General features: G+C 35.0%; 1 protein-coding gene across 1 annotated transcript in view; it reads right to left on the bottom strand.

Annotated features, from left to right (window-relative positions):
- LRP1B (LDL receptor related protein 1B) overlaps positions 1-20,568 on the bottom strand; it is a 1,961,274-nt gene that overhangs the window by 86,618 nt on the left and 1,854,088 nt on the right. Inside the window, exon 84 of the mRNA XM_069573760.1 lies at positions 7,219-7,380. Within this exon, the coding sequence (XP_069429861.1) occupies positions 7,219-7,380 (162 nt within the window). The remainder of the gene's footprint in view (positions 1-7,218; positions 7,381-20,568) is intronic.

Below are 20,568 nucleotides of genomic sequence, written 5' to 3'. Positions count from 1 at the left end.
CTATATCAACAAATGAGAAATGTCACAGCTATCAGCATTCCCTGGCCTCCACATGTGAATGAGGCATCCCAAAATTGTGATCCAGCAGATGCCACCACCCACCATGGTGATTGCTGAGGAGCTGGGGGAATGCAAGAAGCAGTCATTTGCCACTCCTTAAAGGTAAACAAGGAGACAGGATTTGGCCCCAGATATCTGAGATGCATATGAAAGGAATGAATTCAGTGAGTGCAGAGGCTTACATCCTCCCATACTCTGTGTTAAATTTCTTAATTTGATATTTGGTCTCTGATGTTCACACTGCCTGCTCTCTTTGTTGTAAACTTGAACATAGCCTGGCTCCCCATCCCACTTCCTTGGAGAAGTTTTCTCAGAGCTACTGAGATGCTGTCTCCCAGGTTCAGAGTCCTAAATATTCCCACCAAATAAAATAACTCTCTACTTTCAGATTATGACTATATTTTTTAGTTTTCAGGAATGATTGGCTGTGAGGGACCAATGTGACTCATACCCAAGGCTGAATCTGAGCCAAATAAGGAAAATAACTGTTGATACCTCAGGCAGAGAATTAGAGACAGCTCAAACCTCTGTCTGAGACATGAACTGAGAGCCCATGTTTGACCTTCATGTTCTGAGGCTACCTGACTCTGGGGAGAGTGTCCCAGTCCTAGAAGAGCGGGAAACACATATGTAAATAAAATTGAGGTACCTTGAGGATGACCCTCCTAGCTTTTGCTTCAGTACCTTGGGATTGGATCCGATCCCTGATAGGGCCAATATGTCCATTGATCAAGGGAAAGACTTGCCTCACACTCAGCTTCAGGTGAAGCCCCACCATCTCTAGTCTGAGCCCCTACTAAGGTGATAGCTGCCAGCAGAACCTGAGGAAAGACATGACTTGCATATAAGACAAATCCTGCTATCCCACCAAAGGCACTGAGCACACACAGCCTGTGCAGGAATGTTTCCACATAAGAATGCTCTCAAGAAGGCATCTGCTTCACATAACTCATAGAGGAAGAGGAAGTTAAGCAAAATGAAAAAGGAAGGAGCTATTCTCAGTTGAAAGAACAAGAAAAAAATCCTGAAAAAACTGAGACAGAAATAAACACTTTACCAGATGAGTAATTCAAAGTATTAGTAATAAGAACATTAACTGAATAAGGAAAATAATAGATGAAAACAGTGAAAAATTTCACAAGGAATACAACAGTGTATGAAAAATCCAATTAGAAATAAACAGTTCAATAATGGAAATAAAAAAGCAGTAGAAGACCTGAATAGTAGAGTAAGTAACAGAAAAGAATATAAGTTCTCTTGAAATAGAATATTGGACATCACACAGTCAAACAGGAAAAAGAAAAATAAATTAAAAGAAAGAAAACAGTTTAAGATTCTCTATGATAAGGTTAAGCATACCAACATCTGCATTATAATAATTCCAGAAGGAGAAGAGTAAAAGTGATTGAAAATGTATTAGAGGAAATTATGGCTAAAAACCTATAAAACCTGAAGAAGGAAACAGATATCTAGATATAGGAAGCACAGGGTCCCAAATAAGATGAACCCAAACAGACCTACACTAAGACATATAATTCAGTGTCACAAGTTAAAGAGATAATTCTAAAGGCAGCAAGAGACAAACAGAGTCATATATCCTGAAATGCCCATAAAGCTATCAGAGAGGAAATGATAAAGATCAGAGGGTAAACAAATGAAATCGAGATCAAAATAAGAAACCCAATGGAAAAAATCATTGAAACCATGAACTGGCTTTTTGGTAAATATGAACAAAATCAATAAACCTTTATCCAAGCTAACCAAGAAGAAAAGAGAAAGGACTCAAAACCAGAAATGAAAGAGGAGGAATGACAACAGATAACACAAAGATACAAAAAATCTTAAGAGAATATGATAGTTATATGCCAACAAATTGGACAATCTAGAAGAAATGGACAATTTTTTAGAAACTAACCAGCTACCAAAATTTAATTAAGAAGAAACAGATAATTTGAAAGGAATGATCACTAGTAGTAAATTAAAATTATAATAATAAAAATTCTTAAAATTCCATGATCATATGTTCACAGACCATAAGGAAGAGGTAATACACGTACCTCTCACATTATTCCAAATAACTCAGGACTCAATGTTTCCACATTCATCTATGAGGTCATCATTACCTTAACATTAAAACCAGACATGGACAAGACCAAAAAATTAAATAAATAAATAAAAAGCCATGATCTTCGATGAATATTGATGCAAAAATCCTCAATAAAATATTAGCATGTCAAGACGGATTATTCCAGAGGTACAAGCATTGTTTAATATTTGCATATTGATCAATTTGATACACCACAAAACTAAAGAAAAAAATTACATGATAATCTCAACTGACACAGAAAAAGCACCGACAAAATTCAACATCCATTCATTATTAAAAAAAACAAACCTCTCATCATAATGATGAGAGAGCATGACCATAATAAAGGTCATGTATGTCAAAGCCACAGTTAACATCACACTCAACACTGAAAGTATTTCCTCTAAATTCAGGAACTAAAAATTATGCCTGCTTTCACAACTTTTATTTAGCACAGTATTGGAAGTTCTATCCATAGCAATTAGACAAGAAAAATAAATGATATCCAAATCAGAAGGAAAGGGGTAAAACTGTCACTGCAGACAACATGATACTCTATGTAGGCAATCCAAAAGCCTTCACCCAAAAACTATTAGAACTAATAAAGGACACAGATTAATGTACAGAAATCTGTTGCTTTCTATATACTAACAGTGGAATATCAAAGAGAAAACAAACAAAAATCCTGTTTATAATCACACCAAAAGAATAAAATATCTAAAAATAAACATAACTAAGGAGGTGAGAGACCTATATTTTGAAAACTAAAACATCATTTAAGGAAACGAAGATGACACAAGAAATGGAAAGACATCCATGCTCTTAGATTGGAATAATTAATATTGTTGAAATAGCCAGACTTCTCAAAGCTATTTACAGATATAATGGAATATCTATTAAAATACCTACCATATTTATATTAGAACCAGAACAAATAATCCTAACATTTATGTCAGTTCAGTTGCTCAGTTGTGTCTGACTCTTTGTGGTCATGGACTGCAACATGCCAGGCGTCCCTATCTATCACCAACTCCTGGAGCCTACTCAACCTCATGTCCATCGAGTCAGTGATGCCATCCAACCATCTCATCCTCTGTCGGCCCCTTGTCCTTCAGCCTTCAATCTTCCCTAGCATCAGGGTCTTTTCCAATGAGTTAGTTCTTTGCATCAGGTGGCCAAAATATTGGAGTTTCAGCATCAGCCCCTTCCAATGAATATTCAGGACTGATTTCCTTTAGGATGGACTGATTTGATCACCTTAATATTTATTCTGGACCACAAATGAACCCAAATGAACAAAGCAATCCTGATTGGGGAAGGCGTGGCATGACAAGGCTGGAGATCTAACCTTTACAGTCTTTAGACTGTATTTCAAACTACACTAATCAAAACAGTGCAGTATTGGCACAATGGCACAACAATCAATGGAAAGGAAAGGAGGGCCCAGAAATAATCCCAAGCCTCTACAGTTAATTTACCATAAATGAGGTGAAAACATACATGGAGAAAAGAGAGTCTTTTCCACAAGTGGTGCTGAAAATGCTGGACTGCTACATGAAAAACAATGAAACTAGAACACTGCCTCGTACCACATGTAAAAATAAACTCAAAATGGTTTAAAGATCTAAATATAAAACCTGAAACCATAGAATTACTCTTTGACCTAAATTGTAAAAATATTTTTTAGATCTGTCCTAAGGCAAAATAAAATAATAATAATAATAATAATAATAAACAAATGGGACCTAATTAAATTTAAAAGCTTCTGCAAAACAGAGGAGTTGCTAAGTCACTTCAGTCGTGTCCAACTCTGTGCGACTCCATAGACGGCAGCCCACCAGGGTCCCCCATCCCTGGAATTCTCCAGGCAAGAACACTGGAGTGGGTTGCCATTTCCTTCTCCAATGTATGAAAGCAAAAGGTGAAAGTGAAGTCGATCAGTCACGTCCGACTTAGCAACCCCATGGACTGCAGCCTACCAGGCTCCTCCGCCCATGGGATTTTCCAGGCAAGAGTACTGGAGTGGGGTGCCATTGCCTTCTCCAAAAACAGAGGAAACCACTGACAAAATGAAAAGACAACCTACTGAATGGAGAAAATATTTGCAAATGATATGATTAGTTAGGAGTTTATGTTGAACATATGTAAATACTCATACAACACAATGTTAAAAAAATCAAATAACCTGGTTGGAAAATGAGCTGAAGATCTGAAAAGAAATTTTTCTAAAAAGACATACAGAAGGCTAACACAAAAAGATGCTGATCACCACTAAGTACTAGAGAAATGTATATCAAGACAATGAGTTATTACCTCACATCTATCAGAATAACTATCATCAAAAAGTCTACAAATAAAAAAAGTTAGCAAAGACATGGAGAAGGAACCTTCCTACACTATTGGTGAGAATGTAAATTGGTGCAGCCACAAAGGAAAACAGTGTGAAGTTTCCTCCAAAAACTAAAATTAGCACTGCCATATGATCCAGCAATTCTAGACTGGGTATACATCTAGAAAAAAAATACAAGCATTATTTTGAAAATATATATGCACCCCAATGTCCACAGCAGCGCTATTTATAACAGACAAGATATGGAAGCAACCCAAGTGTCTATAAATAGAAGAATAAAGAAAATGTATATATATAGTGCAATGCTAGACAAGAAAAACAATGAAATTCTGCTATTTGTAGCAAAATGGATGAACCTAGAGAATATTACTTTTATTGATGTAAGACAGACAGAGAAGGACGAATACTGTATGATATTGCTTGTATGTGGAATCTAAAGAATAAAACAAATAAATGCATATAACAAACAGACTCATGGATATAGAAAACAAGCTAGTAGTTACCAGTGATTACAGAAAAGGGGGAAGGGACATGATGGGGGTCTGAGATTAAGAGATAAAAGCTAATATGTATAAAATACATGAGCAACAAGGATACCTTATACAGCACAGGGAGTTATAGTTATTATTTTATAATAAATTTTAATGGCACATAATCTAAAAATTACTGAATCATTATGCTGTACCTGTGAAATTAATATAATATTATAGAACAACTATATTTGAATTAGGAGAACAAACAACGAGCAGAGAAATAAAGTTGTATCTAGAAAGGGATGTGAGCACAGAGTTTTTAAAGAAAGGATTAGGCAATGAAAAAATATTGATAAAGCAAAAGTAAGAGGAACAGTTGTGTAAGATGTGTCTATGAGTACTGCTTCAAAATTTGGTAAGGAGTACATCAAGGCTGTGCACAGTCATCATGCTTATTTAACTTGTATGCAGAGTACATCATGAGAAATGCTGGACTGGGTGAATCACCAGCTGGAATCAAGATTGCCTGGAGAAATATCAACAATCTCAGATATGCAGATTATACCACTCTAGTGGCAAAAGGTGAAGAAAAACTAAAGAGGTTCTTGATGAGGGTGAAAGAGGAGAGTCAAAAAGCTGGCTTAAAACTTAACATTCCAAAAACTAAGATGATAGCATCTGGTCCTATCACTTCATGGCAAATATATGGATAAAAAGTTGAAATAGTAACAGATTTTATTTTCTTGGGCTCCAAAATTACTGCAGACAGTGACTGCAGCCATTAAATTAAAAGACATTTATTCCTCGGGGAAAAAAAGCTATGACAAACCTAGACAGCATACTAAAATGCAGAGACATCACTTCACTGACAAAGGTCTGTTTAGTCAAAGCTATGTTTGTTTGTTTGTTTGTTTGTTTTACCAGTAGTCATGTATGGATGTGAGAGTTGAACCATAAAGTTGAACCATAAAGAAGGCTGAGTGCCAAAGAACTGATGCCTTCAAATTGTGGTGCTGGAGAAGACTCTCAAGAATCCTTTGGGCAACAAGGAGATCAAACCAGTCAATCTTAAGGGAAATTAACCCTGAATATTCATTAGAAGGACTGATGCTGAGCTGAAACTCCAATACTTTGACCACCTGATGTGCAGAGTCAACTCACTGGAAAAGACCCTGATGCTGGGAAAGATTGAGGGCTGGAGGAGAAGGAGGTGACAGGATGAAATATTTGGATGGCATCATTGATTCAGTGGACATGAGTGAGCAAACTCTGGGACACAGTGAAGGACAGGGAAGCCTGGTGTGCTGCAGTCCATGGGGTCGCAAAGAGTTGGTCATGACTTAGCCACTAAACAACAATGAATAGTTAAGAGGCATCTAAGGTAGGAATGGACAGGATAGCACTGGACACAGTAGGGGTCCCTAGTCATAAGAGAGAGGACAGAAGGTGTAGCATAGGACAAAGTAGTTTGAGGGATATGGTGGTGGGAGCTTGGGGCCATTTTGTGTATGTCTCTGTATGTGTGTTCAGTCATTCAGTTGTGTATGACTCTTTGTGACGTCGTGGACTGTAGCCCATCAGGTTCCTCTGTCCATGGAATTTTCCAGGCAATAATACTGGAGCAGTTTGCCATTTCCTACTCCAGGAGATCTTTCCAACTCAGGGGTCAAACCCACACTCTTGAGTCTCCTGCATTGGCAGATGGATTCTTTACCACTGCACCACCTAAGCAATGAAATAAGAAGGAAGCTCCTAGGCTGGGAATAAAGTTAGGGCACAGGTATTGGGGGTTTGAGGGGAAAAGAGAAGATGCGACATAAACATCTAGAAGGGTGAATGGATTCATGAAATACGGTAGAAACCATAGGAAGTGCTCGTATGACGTTAGTGACAAAAATTCCAGTTAGAGCAGTCTACTTTTTTTTTTTCCAGTTGCATTCAGCAGTAGGGTGCCAGCTCAGGACAGAATTGGATTTAGCAATGGTTATGGTTTACTAGGAAAGCAAAAGAGAGGGGAGGACAGAGCAAATAATTATAATGATGGACCATGGAATCTAAGCTAAAAAAGAAGAAACAGGATCTTTAAAATAAGAGATGGGTGAGGGATAATGAAAAGAATGACTATATCTGGGGTGACAGAGGGGGGGACCTGAAAATTAGGGGGTGGCTGAAATTGAGGTGATAAGACGACTTAATAAACACCTTACAGTGTGTTGTCATACTGCCTCACGGGTATTGTTTTTACTTACAGTATTGACATCTGTCTCCCGTGTGTTCAGGCTGGCAGTGGCAATAAGGCTGGTTTCCAGCAGTAACACTGCAGGTCCCTCCATTTTGACAAAAGTCCTCACAGACTGTCTTACCACAGTTTGGTCCAGTGAACCCCAGTGCACAGCTGCACGTGGGTCTCCCTGTTGAAAAAAAAATAATGAAAAAAAATGAGTTGACAAAATTGTTTACTGACATGGAATCCTTGCTAGGTAAGAATCAGTAAGTCAGTATTCTAGGCAAAATTTGTCCATTACTTATTCTGTGACTTTACACAGTAACATAACCTCTTTGGGTCCTAGCTTTCCCATGTTCCAGTGAAGCCTAGATTAGAAGATAACTCAAGTTCATATTGGGTAAAATGATCAGAGCTCATTTTATGAACAATTCTGTATGCATACGTGTATTTTATGCTTTGAAGTGTTTATCTTATTCTTTTGTACTTCTCTTTTCATGTCCATTTTACTTTTTTTTTAAAAAAATTTAAACTTTTTATTTTGTATTGGGGTATAGCCAAACAATGTTGTGGTATAGTTTCAGATGAAGAGTGAAGGAACTCAGCCATATATATACATGCATCCATTCTCCCTCAAACTCCTCTCCCATCCAGATTGGCACATAACATTGAGCAGAGTTATACCATACCATAGGTCCTTGTTGTTATACCATAAGTGCTTGTTTATACATTTTAAATATAGCAGTGTGTAATGACCTCCCCAAAGTCCCTAACTATCCCTTCACCCCAGCAACCATAAGTTCATTTTCTAAGTCTGTGAGTCTCTGTTTTGTAAGTAAGTTCATTTGCATAATGTCATTTTGCTTTTTAAATTATTTTTGTCCTACTTATGCAGATTCTTTTGGCCATTAAAATATAAAATAGACAATCATATTTCCCAGTGTTCAATCATAATGTACTAATCACTGCTATATCTACATAAAATATGAGCTTAAGTTTATTATAAATAAATATTTTAATAAATTTAAAGTAGCCATATCATCTATAATAAGATTTATGAACATCAGTTATTTTATTTGATATAATAAATACATATATTACATTTAGTTTATAAGCACTTACTGAACCCTATTTTATTTCATTTTATATTTTTATTCATAATAAAGGACAATCATTTGCAGTCTACTAAGATGAGTTAAGAAATCTAATGTTAACAGCACACACTAGCAAATCTGACAGACCTTCTTTGGATATCTTACTTTATTTGTTCTATGGGAACTTACATCATAATGAAAGGTGAATAGTCCTTTCAAGTGTTTAAAGCATAACACAATTAACTGCTACAGCAAGAAAGTCTCTCTAAATGCCTGGACTGTCAAGAACTGAGCAGAAAATGAAGTCCAGGGCTAGCTCCATAGGAGAGGTGAAGGAAGCAAAATGAAAGGCTGCTATTTGTAATGGGGGCAGAATAAAGTTTAGAGGCTGTAAAAAATATTAACACACAACATAAAAGGGAATAAAAAGGAAATTCAATTATAGATCTCAAATAACTATGATTCAGAAACTGTCATTCCATTGTCTAGTATCAGAGAGTATCCAACCATCTCCTCTTTCACCATTATAGACAAGCAACACAATTAGCATGCTCAGTAAGATGCATGAGGACAAGGGCGAAGACTTGAAGTGTGAAACTGATACTAGTTTTTTTTTTTTGTTGTTTTTTTGCTGTTGCCTTAGATTCTACATTGAAGGACAGTTCTACACATACATATTTAAAAACCATTATTCTTAAAATGAATTTAAAAAAATGAATGAAAGTCCAGAATTGGACTTTGAATTGAAGGTCCACAATTTATTTATTTTACTTTTGAAAGACTCCACACATTTATAAATGCTAGAAGGCATTGCTTCTCAATGAAGAAAGTTATATACATTTTTACAGTGGGTACCACTGCTTTAAAACTTATTTACACGTTTTTAGTTTGGTGGCAAATAAATTCCTATTAAAAGGTTGAGAAACAAGGTAAATGATATACATAATAAAGCTGAGCAACCTCATATTTATTTATTGCCAGAAAACAGTTTTAAACCTTTTAGCCAAATATTTTCTTATAAAGATAGTGAATTTTCCAGCTGTTGCTTACATACAGATAAACTAACTTCATTGGAACAATGGTGGGTAAAAAGTAACAGACACAAACAAGAGAATAAATAGTGGTAGAAGATGAAGAGGACAGATGATAGAACACAATCACTAAGGAAAATGAAAGACTTGAATTAAAGAGGTAATAACTCTACATCAACAGGGACCAGTGGATGACTTACAGAGAAGCAGAACATATAATCAGGAACACAAATAATCATGAGTTCAATGTGAACCAAACAGTACAGAAAGTATGTGAAAAGTCAAAGTCAAAATGTTAGCTGCTCAGTCATGTCTGACTCTTTGCAACCCCAAGGACCATAGTCCACCAGACTCCTCTATCCATGGAATTTCCCAGGCATGAATACTGGAGTGGGTTGGCATTCCCTTCTCCAGGGGATCTTCCCATCCCAGGGATCAAACCTGGGTGTCCTGCATTGCATGCAGATTATTTACTGCCTGAGCCACCAGGGAAGCACAGAAAGTACAGGAGAAATCAAAATGCATTAGAGCAATCAGAAAAAGTACCATAAGAAGATAGGACTTAGACATTGTAGATTTATGTTTTTCTACCTTACTTTCTAGTTTGTTTGTTTTTTTTTAAACTGGGAGTGAAAAAGATATTGTAAAATGATAGAAGTATGAAAGAAATGAACCCAATCTGCTAAGGCACTTGAAAATTCCTCTGTTCCAGTTACTCAGAGAAATGACACCATGCTTTCATCTCATCTACAGCTGTTTTGAAACAAGGGCAGAGTGACCAGGTTGTCCCCCACCTAGCATATGCTTCACATCATTTAAAATCCACCTGACTCATTTTCAAAAAGCTCATCTTCCTCTTCCTTTGAAGAGATTTATTTTTGGCAAGTATAAATCTTCATATTCAGGAGAATATTATCTAACTTGAAACAGTGTGGTGATATAGCAGATCTTTTGTTTGCTGTTGGGAAATGAACCATCTGTTGCAGAATTTTATAATAGGCTTCATCTAATATTTCCAAGAACTTCTCTGGGTACACCCTAACTAACTAGTTGCACTGGGTTCATTTTATAATGATATTTTTTAGGTAGTTGAATTAGATTTTGACATTTGAAAAGGAAACAGTACTGTTACAATGGCTAAGGTTATCAATAGAGATTTATAGCAGTGATAACATGGGAAGCTGACAGCCTGCTTTAAAACTTCTTTTCAATCAGAAAGAGCATCAGTTGACCTCAGGAAAAAGTGGGAGGAAGAGCTTCCTGGCTCTAATCAGACTAATCAGACTAGTTTCTACACCATTCTTAGCTCAGACTTTAATTGTGTATGCTGTCAGATTGCCTGGATTCATAGACTATCTGTGCCAGTCACTGGTGTGGAACTGTGGGCAAATATCAGCTCTGTTTATTTCCTCATGTGTAATGGGGCTAATTATAATACCTACTTCATGAGGTTGTTGTGCAGAGTCAGAGAGGAAAAGTGAGAAATACTTCTAACTGTGCCAGGTATATAAGGCACTCAGTTACATTTTAGCTCTGAATATTATTGTTATTCCTTCTGACATTCACTGCTTAAAGGTATGACTTACTCAGTGGCCCCATCTACAAAGACACTGTAAAGACACTGTAACATTTTAGCAAAATCATTCTGAAATTTTCCTTAGATTACACACCGTATCTCCATTACTCATTTCAGATACAATTAAATTTGAATATCTTTGTATGGCAGTGATGGGGTAAAACAGGAATTCCATACCAACTTTATCTCACACTCTACATTTTTCAAACATTGATGAATGAGTCCTCTCTTTTTTCTTTCCAAACATGTTTAATCCTACCCATTAAAGGAAAGAACACACACACACACAGCACAAACAAAAGCAAACTTAATACTTGTATAACCTCAGATATTGGTACACTCTCAAACTTTTTTCAAAAGAATATGACAAATAAAATCTTTGATCATAAAGTCACTCCAATCCTTCACTTGGTTTGTAGTTTTATTTTTTAATACACTTAACCTGTTGCATGTCTTTGTTCTCTAGGAAGAGAGGCCAGATCTCTCAATATCTAAGTGTTCCTTATGCAATCTTGATTCCCTCTTGGTAAGAAAGGTTTAGGAATGGAGAAGTTAATGTTGGTGTTGTCTTTATTGTATATTGATGTACCCTTGCAAAGCTATCCTTTAATCTCTTGATCACTAAATCCACTGATTTCTTCTCAATCATCCTCCTCCTCAAATTTTCTCCATAATTTTACATTTATTAATACCTACACTTGAAAATTTTCTCTCTACTTGGCTTCTAAGACACTAGCATTGTTGATTTCTCTCTATATTTTTTCTGACGGCTCTTTAATAATTGCATTTATGTTCTCTTCCTGTCTAACAAAAAATATTTGTCCAAGCCTCTTTCTGGTGATGTTATTCAGTTTCACAGCTGGGATAGTCATCTCTCTATCTGAATGTCTTGGTCTTGATTTTCTGACTTTGGGTTCATTCTCCTTAAATTTCCAAGACCTCCATTTTCACTCTGTTTTATGTCTCTGCAAGGATATCTCTAGCTGTTCATTAGGTTAATCTATTCCTCCCATGACTCGGTAGGAGAGAAAATTCTTCTTATAAACATTGTCCTCAGTGGCACACACATGATTTCACTAGACTAGAGGCTTTACCAGTGCCACATTCAGGTCCATACTATATGTTAACAAAGTGTCTTGCTAGATACACACATACAACACATAGAGGTTAATGTAGCTGCATTGGTCTTTCCTGGTAGCTCAGTAGTAAAGAATCTACCTGCCAGTACAGGAGATGCAGGTTTGATCTCTGGATCAGGAAGGTCCCCTGGAGAAGGAAATAGCAACCCACTCAAGTATTCTGGCCTGAGAAACCCCATGGAGAGAGCAGCCTGGCAGACTACAGCCCATGGGCTCACAAAAAAGTCAGACATGACTTGGTGATTAAACAACAACCATAACTATGCTGTTCTGTTTATAAATAAATGAAAGCTTATACATTTCTAGAGGTTTTTTTCTGATGTGGACAATTTTTAGTCTTTATTGAGTTTGTTGCAGTATTACTTCTGTTTTATGTTTCAGTTTTTTGGCCATGAGGCATGTGGGATTCTAGCTTCTTGACCAGGGATCAAACCAGCACCCCATGCATTGGAAGGTGAAGTCTTAATTACTGAGCACCAGGGAAGTCTCTAGTTGTTTATATCTTAAAACTGCTGCACCAACTTTTCATACAACATAAATTAATAATAAAATAGAAATTTAACTAGGTACCAGTAATAACTGATGTCAAATATGGTAAATACAGAACTACCACCATTATAGTCAACGATAAATATTATTACACAATATCCATCAGTACAACTAAATATGATAATGCTCAAAAGAAAAAATGGAAATACTTTGGAATTTCAGAGAGTACCTTAAATTTAATTGTTTTTGCATGGCCCTTATATAGCAAAAATCACAGTCTCAATAAAAATGGTTGATTCTAAAATATTTCATAAGAATACAGTATAGTATTAGTTGCTCAGTCATGTCTGACTCTTTGGACCTTATGCACTGCTGCCCAACAGGATCCTCTGTCCATGGAATTCTCCAGGCAAGGATATTGGAGTGGGTAGCCAATCCCTTCTCCAGGATATCTTCCCAACCCTGGGATCAAACCCAAGTCTCCCACATTGCAGGCAGATTATTTACCATCTGTCACCAGGGAAGCCCTTTGTAAGAATATCTAATAGCAATTAAATAAATTTGGTATAAAGTTAAATTCCTTTTTTTTTTTTTAATGTCAGGTAGACCTAAGAAAGAAACCTTGTTAGATATTTATTAATTATGCGGATTTGGAAAATTTAGATTTCCTCACTGGATCTCATTCTGCATCTCATTTTATAAAATGAGAGTAATGCCTACCACGTGCTGGTAAAACACTTGGCACAATACCTGCCACATAACAAGTACTCAATAACTGGTAGATTTATTGTTAACAGTACTAGTAGTATTTGGTTTTGCCATTATTAGTAGTACTATATTTGCCTCTGTTAAGAAACTCCATATGGATTCTTAATGCACGTTTTTCCATATTCATTCTTTTGAAAAAAAATGTCTACGGGTGATCTACCTGTAGATATATATATATCAATTCAACATAGCAAATTTTAATATAATAACAACAATGAAAACTTTTCTATTATATGGATAAGTAATTACATAGGTTTTATATAAGTTTATTAGTAATCCCTGTTAAATGACCATTGACTTTATATGACATGGTTATGATTTACATCTAGATAAATGAATCTTTAAATGTACACTATCTTTAATTATATACTCACAGTAATTTGTTTGATATGAGCAGAGACAATGCTGATGATTTTCAGTGATTATAGATAATGTCTTAGGGAACTAACTCTGACATAATTTAGATTCTCAAAATTAGTTTTCTTATGTAATCACACTAGCTTACATCTAAAATATGCTACATAGAGTGTTTCAATTTAAGTAAAACTACAATTTAGGAATTTACAAGAATCCTTGACATTTGAATTACTAATTCAGTTACAGTAGCCGCTAGAGTAAACATGACAATAATTATGTTTGTAAAACTTTCAAAATGGTATACTTATTGAATGTATATTCAATATAATATTACTACATACTTAGTAATTTTAGAGCAAAATTTTCTGGTTAGCTTGACTAAAAGTAATATCTTTCTAAAAGCATGTATTTTCATTTGACTATTATTAACGTATATGTATTATTAAGGTATATTTTTCAATAACTTTATGTAATTCTGTGTCTTTAAAAGCTAGGCTTATTAAACAAACAGTTTTTAAGTTGGTTATAAAAATGTTATTCATCAGTTTTATTTAATTGATATTATATGATTTTAGTAGGCAAAATAACCTTTCTGCTCACTATTGGACAAATAAATTATAACCCTTTTTTCCTACTTAAACTCACCATTTGAAAATGTGTGGTTTACTAAATATTTGGTAGTAACCTATAAGGGAAAATAGTATACATATATCTGAATGACTTTGTTGTACACTTGAAACTAACACATTATAAATTAGTTATACTTTAATTAAAATTTTAAAACTATATATATTTAAGAAAAAAAAAAGTGTGATTGATTGCCATGAAGGAATGTTGGCAAAAGTAATTAAATGTGAATTTCTTAAGAGACTATGACTGTACTTATCATTTTTGATAGGTAGATAACTGCTAGTGAACATCATCGGTTGGTTCTCTTAAGCAATTTACTTGAATTCATACTTATTTGTCTATGTGAACCATGCTGCTTACCCTATTTAATTTGATCTTGTGCTTGTAAATTTTTGTCCCTGGTTATAATGTTTTATACCTGACTAGTCTTCTATGTATATAGTCATTATTTAGTTTGACATACACATTCTGCCTGAGCTATAAAAGCATTTCATTGATATTGACATTTAAGCTGCAGAATATATTGAAACATATTTACATTCAATGCTCTTCTCTGAAAATACTATGTAAAAGGTACATATTCTTTACTCGCAACATCTTTACTATTTGGGCAAAAGCTACATTCTTATTTCTTTCCACAGAATAAAATAATAAGCTGAGAGATAAATCACCATAGCATTATTCAGTTACTTACTGTAATGCAATCAGAAAGCCTGTCTCCTGACCACTAATCCCCAAGACTACTCTCCTTTGTGAAATCTGTCTTCACTTCCACTTAGATTCAAGTAATAAAAGTTTCGAATGCTTTAAAAAATCACTAGTCTTTTTGATAAAGAGGTTTGACATTCTATTTTCCACTTAATATAATGTTTTCTTAGACTGAAAGTGAGTGCCCATTTATACATAATTTTAGCAAGTTGACTATAGCTGTCGGGTTGTCTTAAGTATCACAAAGGCTACAGAGAACTATGCAGCAAAGCCTGACAAGGAAAAGAAAGAACTGGGCTTTATTGAGCTCCCGCCCAGTTACTACTTAATATATTCTGACATGTTTCAAATTGTAGGTCACAATCTATTTATACTTCTGGAAAGTTCATTCTCAGCCAGCATTGTGGAAATGAGATTGAAACATTTTTGTCTTTTCCATGAATACAAGTAAGCCAACTCAAGCCTTCCGACACTGAATAGTTTAGTGTTGCTCTCACCATATGGTCCAAATGAACCAGTAAATTTGACTTACACAGCCAGAAGCATAATTAGAGAGAACCCTACTTTCATTCTCTCATAGGTCTGTCATAAAAATTCAAGGACCAAATACAGTGCATGGCACTTAGTAAGCAACCCTATATATATATTTATATGTATATTTGCCTATATATATAGAGAGAGGCAAAAAAACCCCTATCTATCTATATCTATATATATATAAATTATCATTATCCTGACAATGACCATAACTAGTGTTATTTTAATTTTTAATAAGTATTGTCTGGTTCTAACAAGAAAGCATGGTGGAACATTTACAGAAGTGTAATGAAGGACCTATTGCATATGTGTTTTTTTCCCATATTATATAAACAAGCTTTTTTCTTGTGCTTTCAAATTTTAAAATACAATGTGATTTTTCTCTATTTTTCTTTATTATTATATAGTTTTCAGTTATAGTGTTTTTATCATTTATCATTCATCTTTTAGATATGCTATATTTTATATATTAACTACTTGGATTCAGGTTTATATCTCCAAAATTATTTTATGAACATTTTCACTTCCAAATATTTTGCTTTTTATTATATAATCTTTGGAACATGTGTCTAAAAGTGACATTATTTAGTTAAAGCTGCATATTCCTATGTCACTTATTTGTTAAACTATATACACTGTTTTCTTTTTTAAATTTTATACTTTCAACTTATTCTCTTGGGTTCTTGAAAAGCAAATAGGACCAAATATCCAGCTCTTAGTACTTTCTAAATATAATCAGTATCTATTTAATATGTTAATGGAGTTAGAACATTAACCTTAATATAAATTAAAAACAGTCCTTGTTTAAATAAAAAGTGAAAGAAAAACAAAGGACTGTTTATATGTATGTTCAGCCTTTATCAAGATATTAATTAAGTGATTGTGTATTTCACATCCCAGGTACATAAGTGACTTGAGATATATCAGTATATAGTTTTATTATCGGTTTCATGATGTTTCAATGGTGTTCACAAGTTCCTAGCTTAATTTGCCTTTGAGCAAACACTTTTAGGGCCATCAAACTTGATCATAATTGATGACAGTCATATACGTTACCATCATATTTTGGGCATTGACCTGGACAGAAAGATCTTGAATGAATGAGATAGAAATTTATATCCATCTACTTGTCTACTATAAGGGCCCTTCCTATTGCAATAAGACTTTCATTTAATTTTTCTTTCCTCAGTGGAGCCTTCCTTCCTCCAGGTTCATTCTTGGGAATAAAATTCGTCATTCTAAAGTATATAGATGTGGTGACAGAGAGCACCACAAAGAGAGCCTCTGCTATCTTCTTGTTGAATTCATTTAAATAGCTCAATACCAATGTATTTCTTACCTTAGAATATTGCACAATTACCTCTTCATCTAGCCAATTTTATACATTTTCACATTTTCCAAATTAGAATTGCCTCCCTTTATGCATAATTCATAATTCATCTCACATGCTAGTAAAGTAATAATGCTCAAAATTCTCCAAGCCAGACTTCAGCAATATGTGAACCGTGAACTCCCTGATGTTCAAGCTGGTTTTAGAAAAGGCAGAGGAACCAGAGATCAAACTGCCAACATCTGCTGGATCATGGAAAAAGCAAGAGAGTTCCAGAAAAACATCTATTTCTGCTTTATTGATTATGCCAAAGCCTTTGACTGTGTGGATCACAATAAACTGTGGAAAATTCTGAAAGAGATGGGAATACCAGACCACCTAACCTGCCTCTTGAGAAACCTGTATGCAGGTCAGGAAGCAACGGTTAGAACTGGACATGGAACAACAGACTGGTTTCAAATAGGAAAAGGAGTACGTCAAGGCTGTCTATTGTCACCCTGCTTATTTAACTTATATGCAGAGTACATCATGAGAAATGCTGGACTGGAAGAAGCACAAGCTGGAATCAAGATTGCAAGAAATATCAATAAGCTCAGATATGCAGATGATGCCACCCTTATGGCAGAAAGTGAAGAGGAGCTAAAAAGCCTCTTAATGAAAGTGAAAGAAGAGAGTGAAAAAGTTGGCTTAAAGCTCAACATTCAGAAAACGAAGATCATGGCATCTGATCCCATCACTTCATGGGAAATAGATGGGGAAACAGTAGAAACAGTCAGACTTTATTTTCTTGGGCTCCAAAATCACTGCAGTTGGTGACTGCAGCCAGGAAATTAAAAGACGCTTACTCCTTGGAAGAAAAGTTATGACCAACCTAGACAGCATATTGAAAAGCAGAGACATTACTTTGTCAACTAAGGTCCGTCTAGTCAAGGCTATGGTTTTTCCTGTGGTCATGTATGGATGTGAGAGTTGGACTGTGAAGAAGGCTGAGCGCCAAAGAATTGATGCTTTTGAACTGTGGTGTTGGAGAAGACTCTTGAGGGTCCCTTAGACTGCAAGGAGATCCAACCAGTCCATTCTGAAGGAGATCAACCCTGGGATTTCTTTGGAAGGAATGATGCTAAAGCTGAAGCTCCAGTACTTTGGACACCTCACGCAAAGAGTTGACTCATTGGAAAAGACTCTGATGCTGGGAGAGATTGGGGGCAGGAGGAAAAGGGGACAACAGAGGATGGATGGCATCACGGACTCGATGGACATGGGAGGCCTGGCGTGCTGCGATTCATGGGGTCCCAAAGAGTCGGACACAACTGAGCGACTGAACTGAACTGAACTGATGCATAATTCTAAACTTTTATGAGTGGGAGTATTTGAGAATATTGCCCCAAATTTACAAAATTTCTTGCTCCATTAGTCTAAATTGACTGTGTAGAAAACCTTGATTCATTTTGATATAAACATTCAAAGTCTAAATAACAGACCTGTAACAGAAAAATATCACAAGTGTGAACATATCTTAGAGAATTAACATTCCTAAACATGAAGATTAATTGTGCACATAATATAAATACTCTCCTGTAGCAGTGTTGAAAATATGATTTCGTAAATTATTCTCTATTTTCCATAAAAAATGACTGAATAAGTCAATGCTTTACTCTATTTTCCATTGCTCTGCCAAGGCAAACTTTATCTTAAATGTATCTTCCTGCGAGCAGGTCACAAAATGAACTACATGGACCTTTGTTCATATAGTCAATGTCAAACTATTTCATTTTGTAGTACCTTCCTATACATATACAACTCATATTTTTAGTTTTAGTTTTCTTTATTACAAAAACCTTAAGGAATGAGGAAAAACTCATTCCTACATGCAGAATTTTAATTATGCCTCTCAGATGTGTGCCTTTAATTAACTGGTGACATATCCTTTGTTCAATTATTATAGTTATATACAACTGTCATAAACTTCTAAATTTTAATTAAGGCTGCCCCAAACCCTAGTTATATAGTGTCCACATAGGAATTTGCCAAAGGCTTAACTGTAAGTAAACCAACAATGAATAAATCCATGAACTGCCCACTGGGATTTGTTTTACAAATTAACACTTGTGTGGAGATAATGAGGTTCTACAGTCCATAATACCAAACAATGTTTTATAAAACTACATTTTTAAAAGTGAAAAATGCATTGTAAAAGACTTAATTAACTATCATATTATTATTATTTGTTGCTATAAGACAATAACTACATGGCTATATAGCAAGTTGAATTCATATGAGAATTTATTTGCATTACTAATTAGAAATATATATTTTTTCTGACTGTACTTTCTAGATAAGTCAAGATCTAATACTCTGGATATTAAACTTGATAATGTGTGGGTTCTAGATAAATGAATAGATAAACTTGATATATTGTGGATTTTAAGAATGCAGCAAGGTCTGGACAAATGATTTGAATGAAACATTAAAAGTTGTGCTGTATTTATATATAGCTCACAGAACAGTACAGTGTTAGTCGTTCAGTCGTGTCAGACTCTTTGTGACCTTGTGGACTGCAGCCCACCAGGCTCCTCTGTCCATGGAATTCTCCAGGCAAGAGTACGGGAGTGGGTTGCTATTCTCTTCTCCAGGGGATCTTCCTAACCCAGGGATCTGATTCAGGTCTCTTCCATTGCAAGCAGATTCAGGGAAGCCTTTATATAGCTCAAGTCAGGATAGTAAATTCAACGTTTCAAAGAGATTTTTCTCTTTGGATCCATCTCAGGTTGAATAGGTAGCCATAGTTTGGAGCGTCAACCCCTTTCGTTGGCTTAAATATTTCCAAAGATAAATATAAGAAACCCATCTGGTCACAATCCAAAGATTATCTTAAATGAGAAAATTAAGAGCTAAAGAACTCTAAACACCTGATTTGCATAAAAAAGCATCTTCCCTAAAGCTAAAGCAGTATGTGTGTTGTAAAATATAATTACAGGTCACACCCTCTTACCTCACATTCAATAGATTTTCATTTGCATATTCATTGGAGGTCTCAGTACACAGCTTTTCCAATGGCAACAGAATATATTTGTGGACTGGCTCCCCCTCAGGCAGAATGAATATATGTAGTAAGACTCCTAATGACATTTTAAATTTAATCAATCTGATGAATTCTTGTTTAGAATTCTAATGAGTAGTTGAAATTATCTTAATTATCAATTAATCATATCAAAAATATTTATAAGCATAAAGCTATCAAAAAAATAGTAATGTTTTTACTCTGAGAATGTAAATCAGAAAATGGCTTGCTGCTCCTGAACACCATTGAAAATGCTTCTTCATGTGGCTCTTTCAGTTATCGTTATTCTAAACACCACAAAGAATAACAAGCAATAGAAGCAGTGAGAAATTCAAGTATGATGAAAATTAACCATGTAGTGGGTGTGAAGAACATATGAATTGATTTTCCATCTGACTATCTAAATCTGCACTTATTGTGGAAGAACTGAATGTGCATAGATTGCGTTCTAATTGTTGCACAATCTCCTTTGCACTAATACTGGAATTTTTATTATTCATTAAATTTATTATTCATTAATTTTTTTCCTAATAGGAACATGTTTTAAATGTAATACAAGTCAGTAGAGAAATATATGTTAACGTCCACTTACGAACTGTAGAAAACACTTCATGCAAGCACAGCTATAGCATAAATTAATAAGAATCTCTTTTAT

The sequence above is a fragment of the Ovis canadensis genome, chromosome 2 (assembly GCF_042477335.2).
Source record: "Ovis canadensis isolate MfBH-ARS-UI-01 breed Bighorn chromosome 2, ARS-UI_OviCan_v2, whole genome shotgun sequence".
In the NCBI taxonomy this organism is placed as follows: Eukaryota; Metazoa; Chordata; class Mammalia; order Artiodactyla; family Bovidae; genus Ovis; species Ovis canadensis.
The sequence above is the reverse complement of the archived record's forward strand: the minus strand, read 5'-3'. Positions and strand labels throughout refer to the sequence as shown.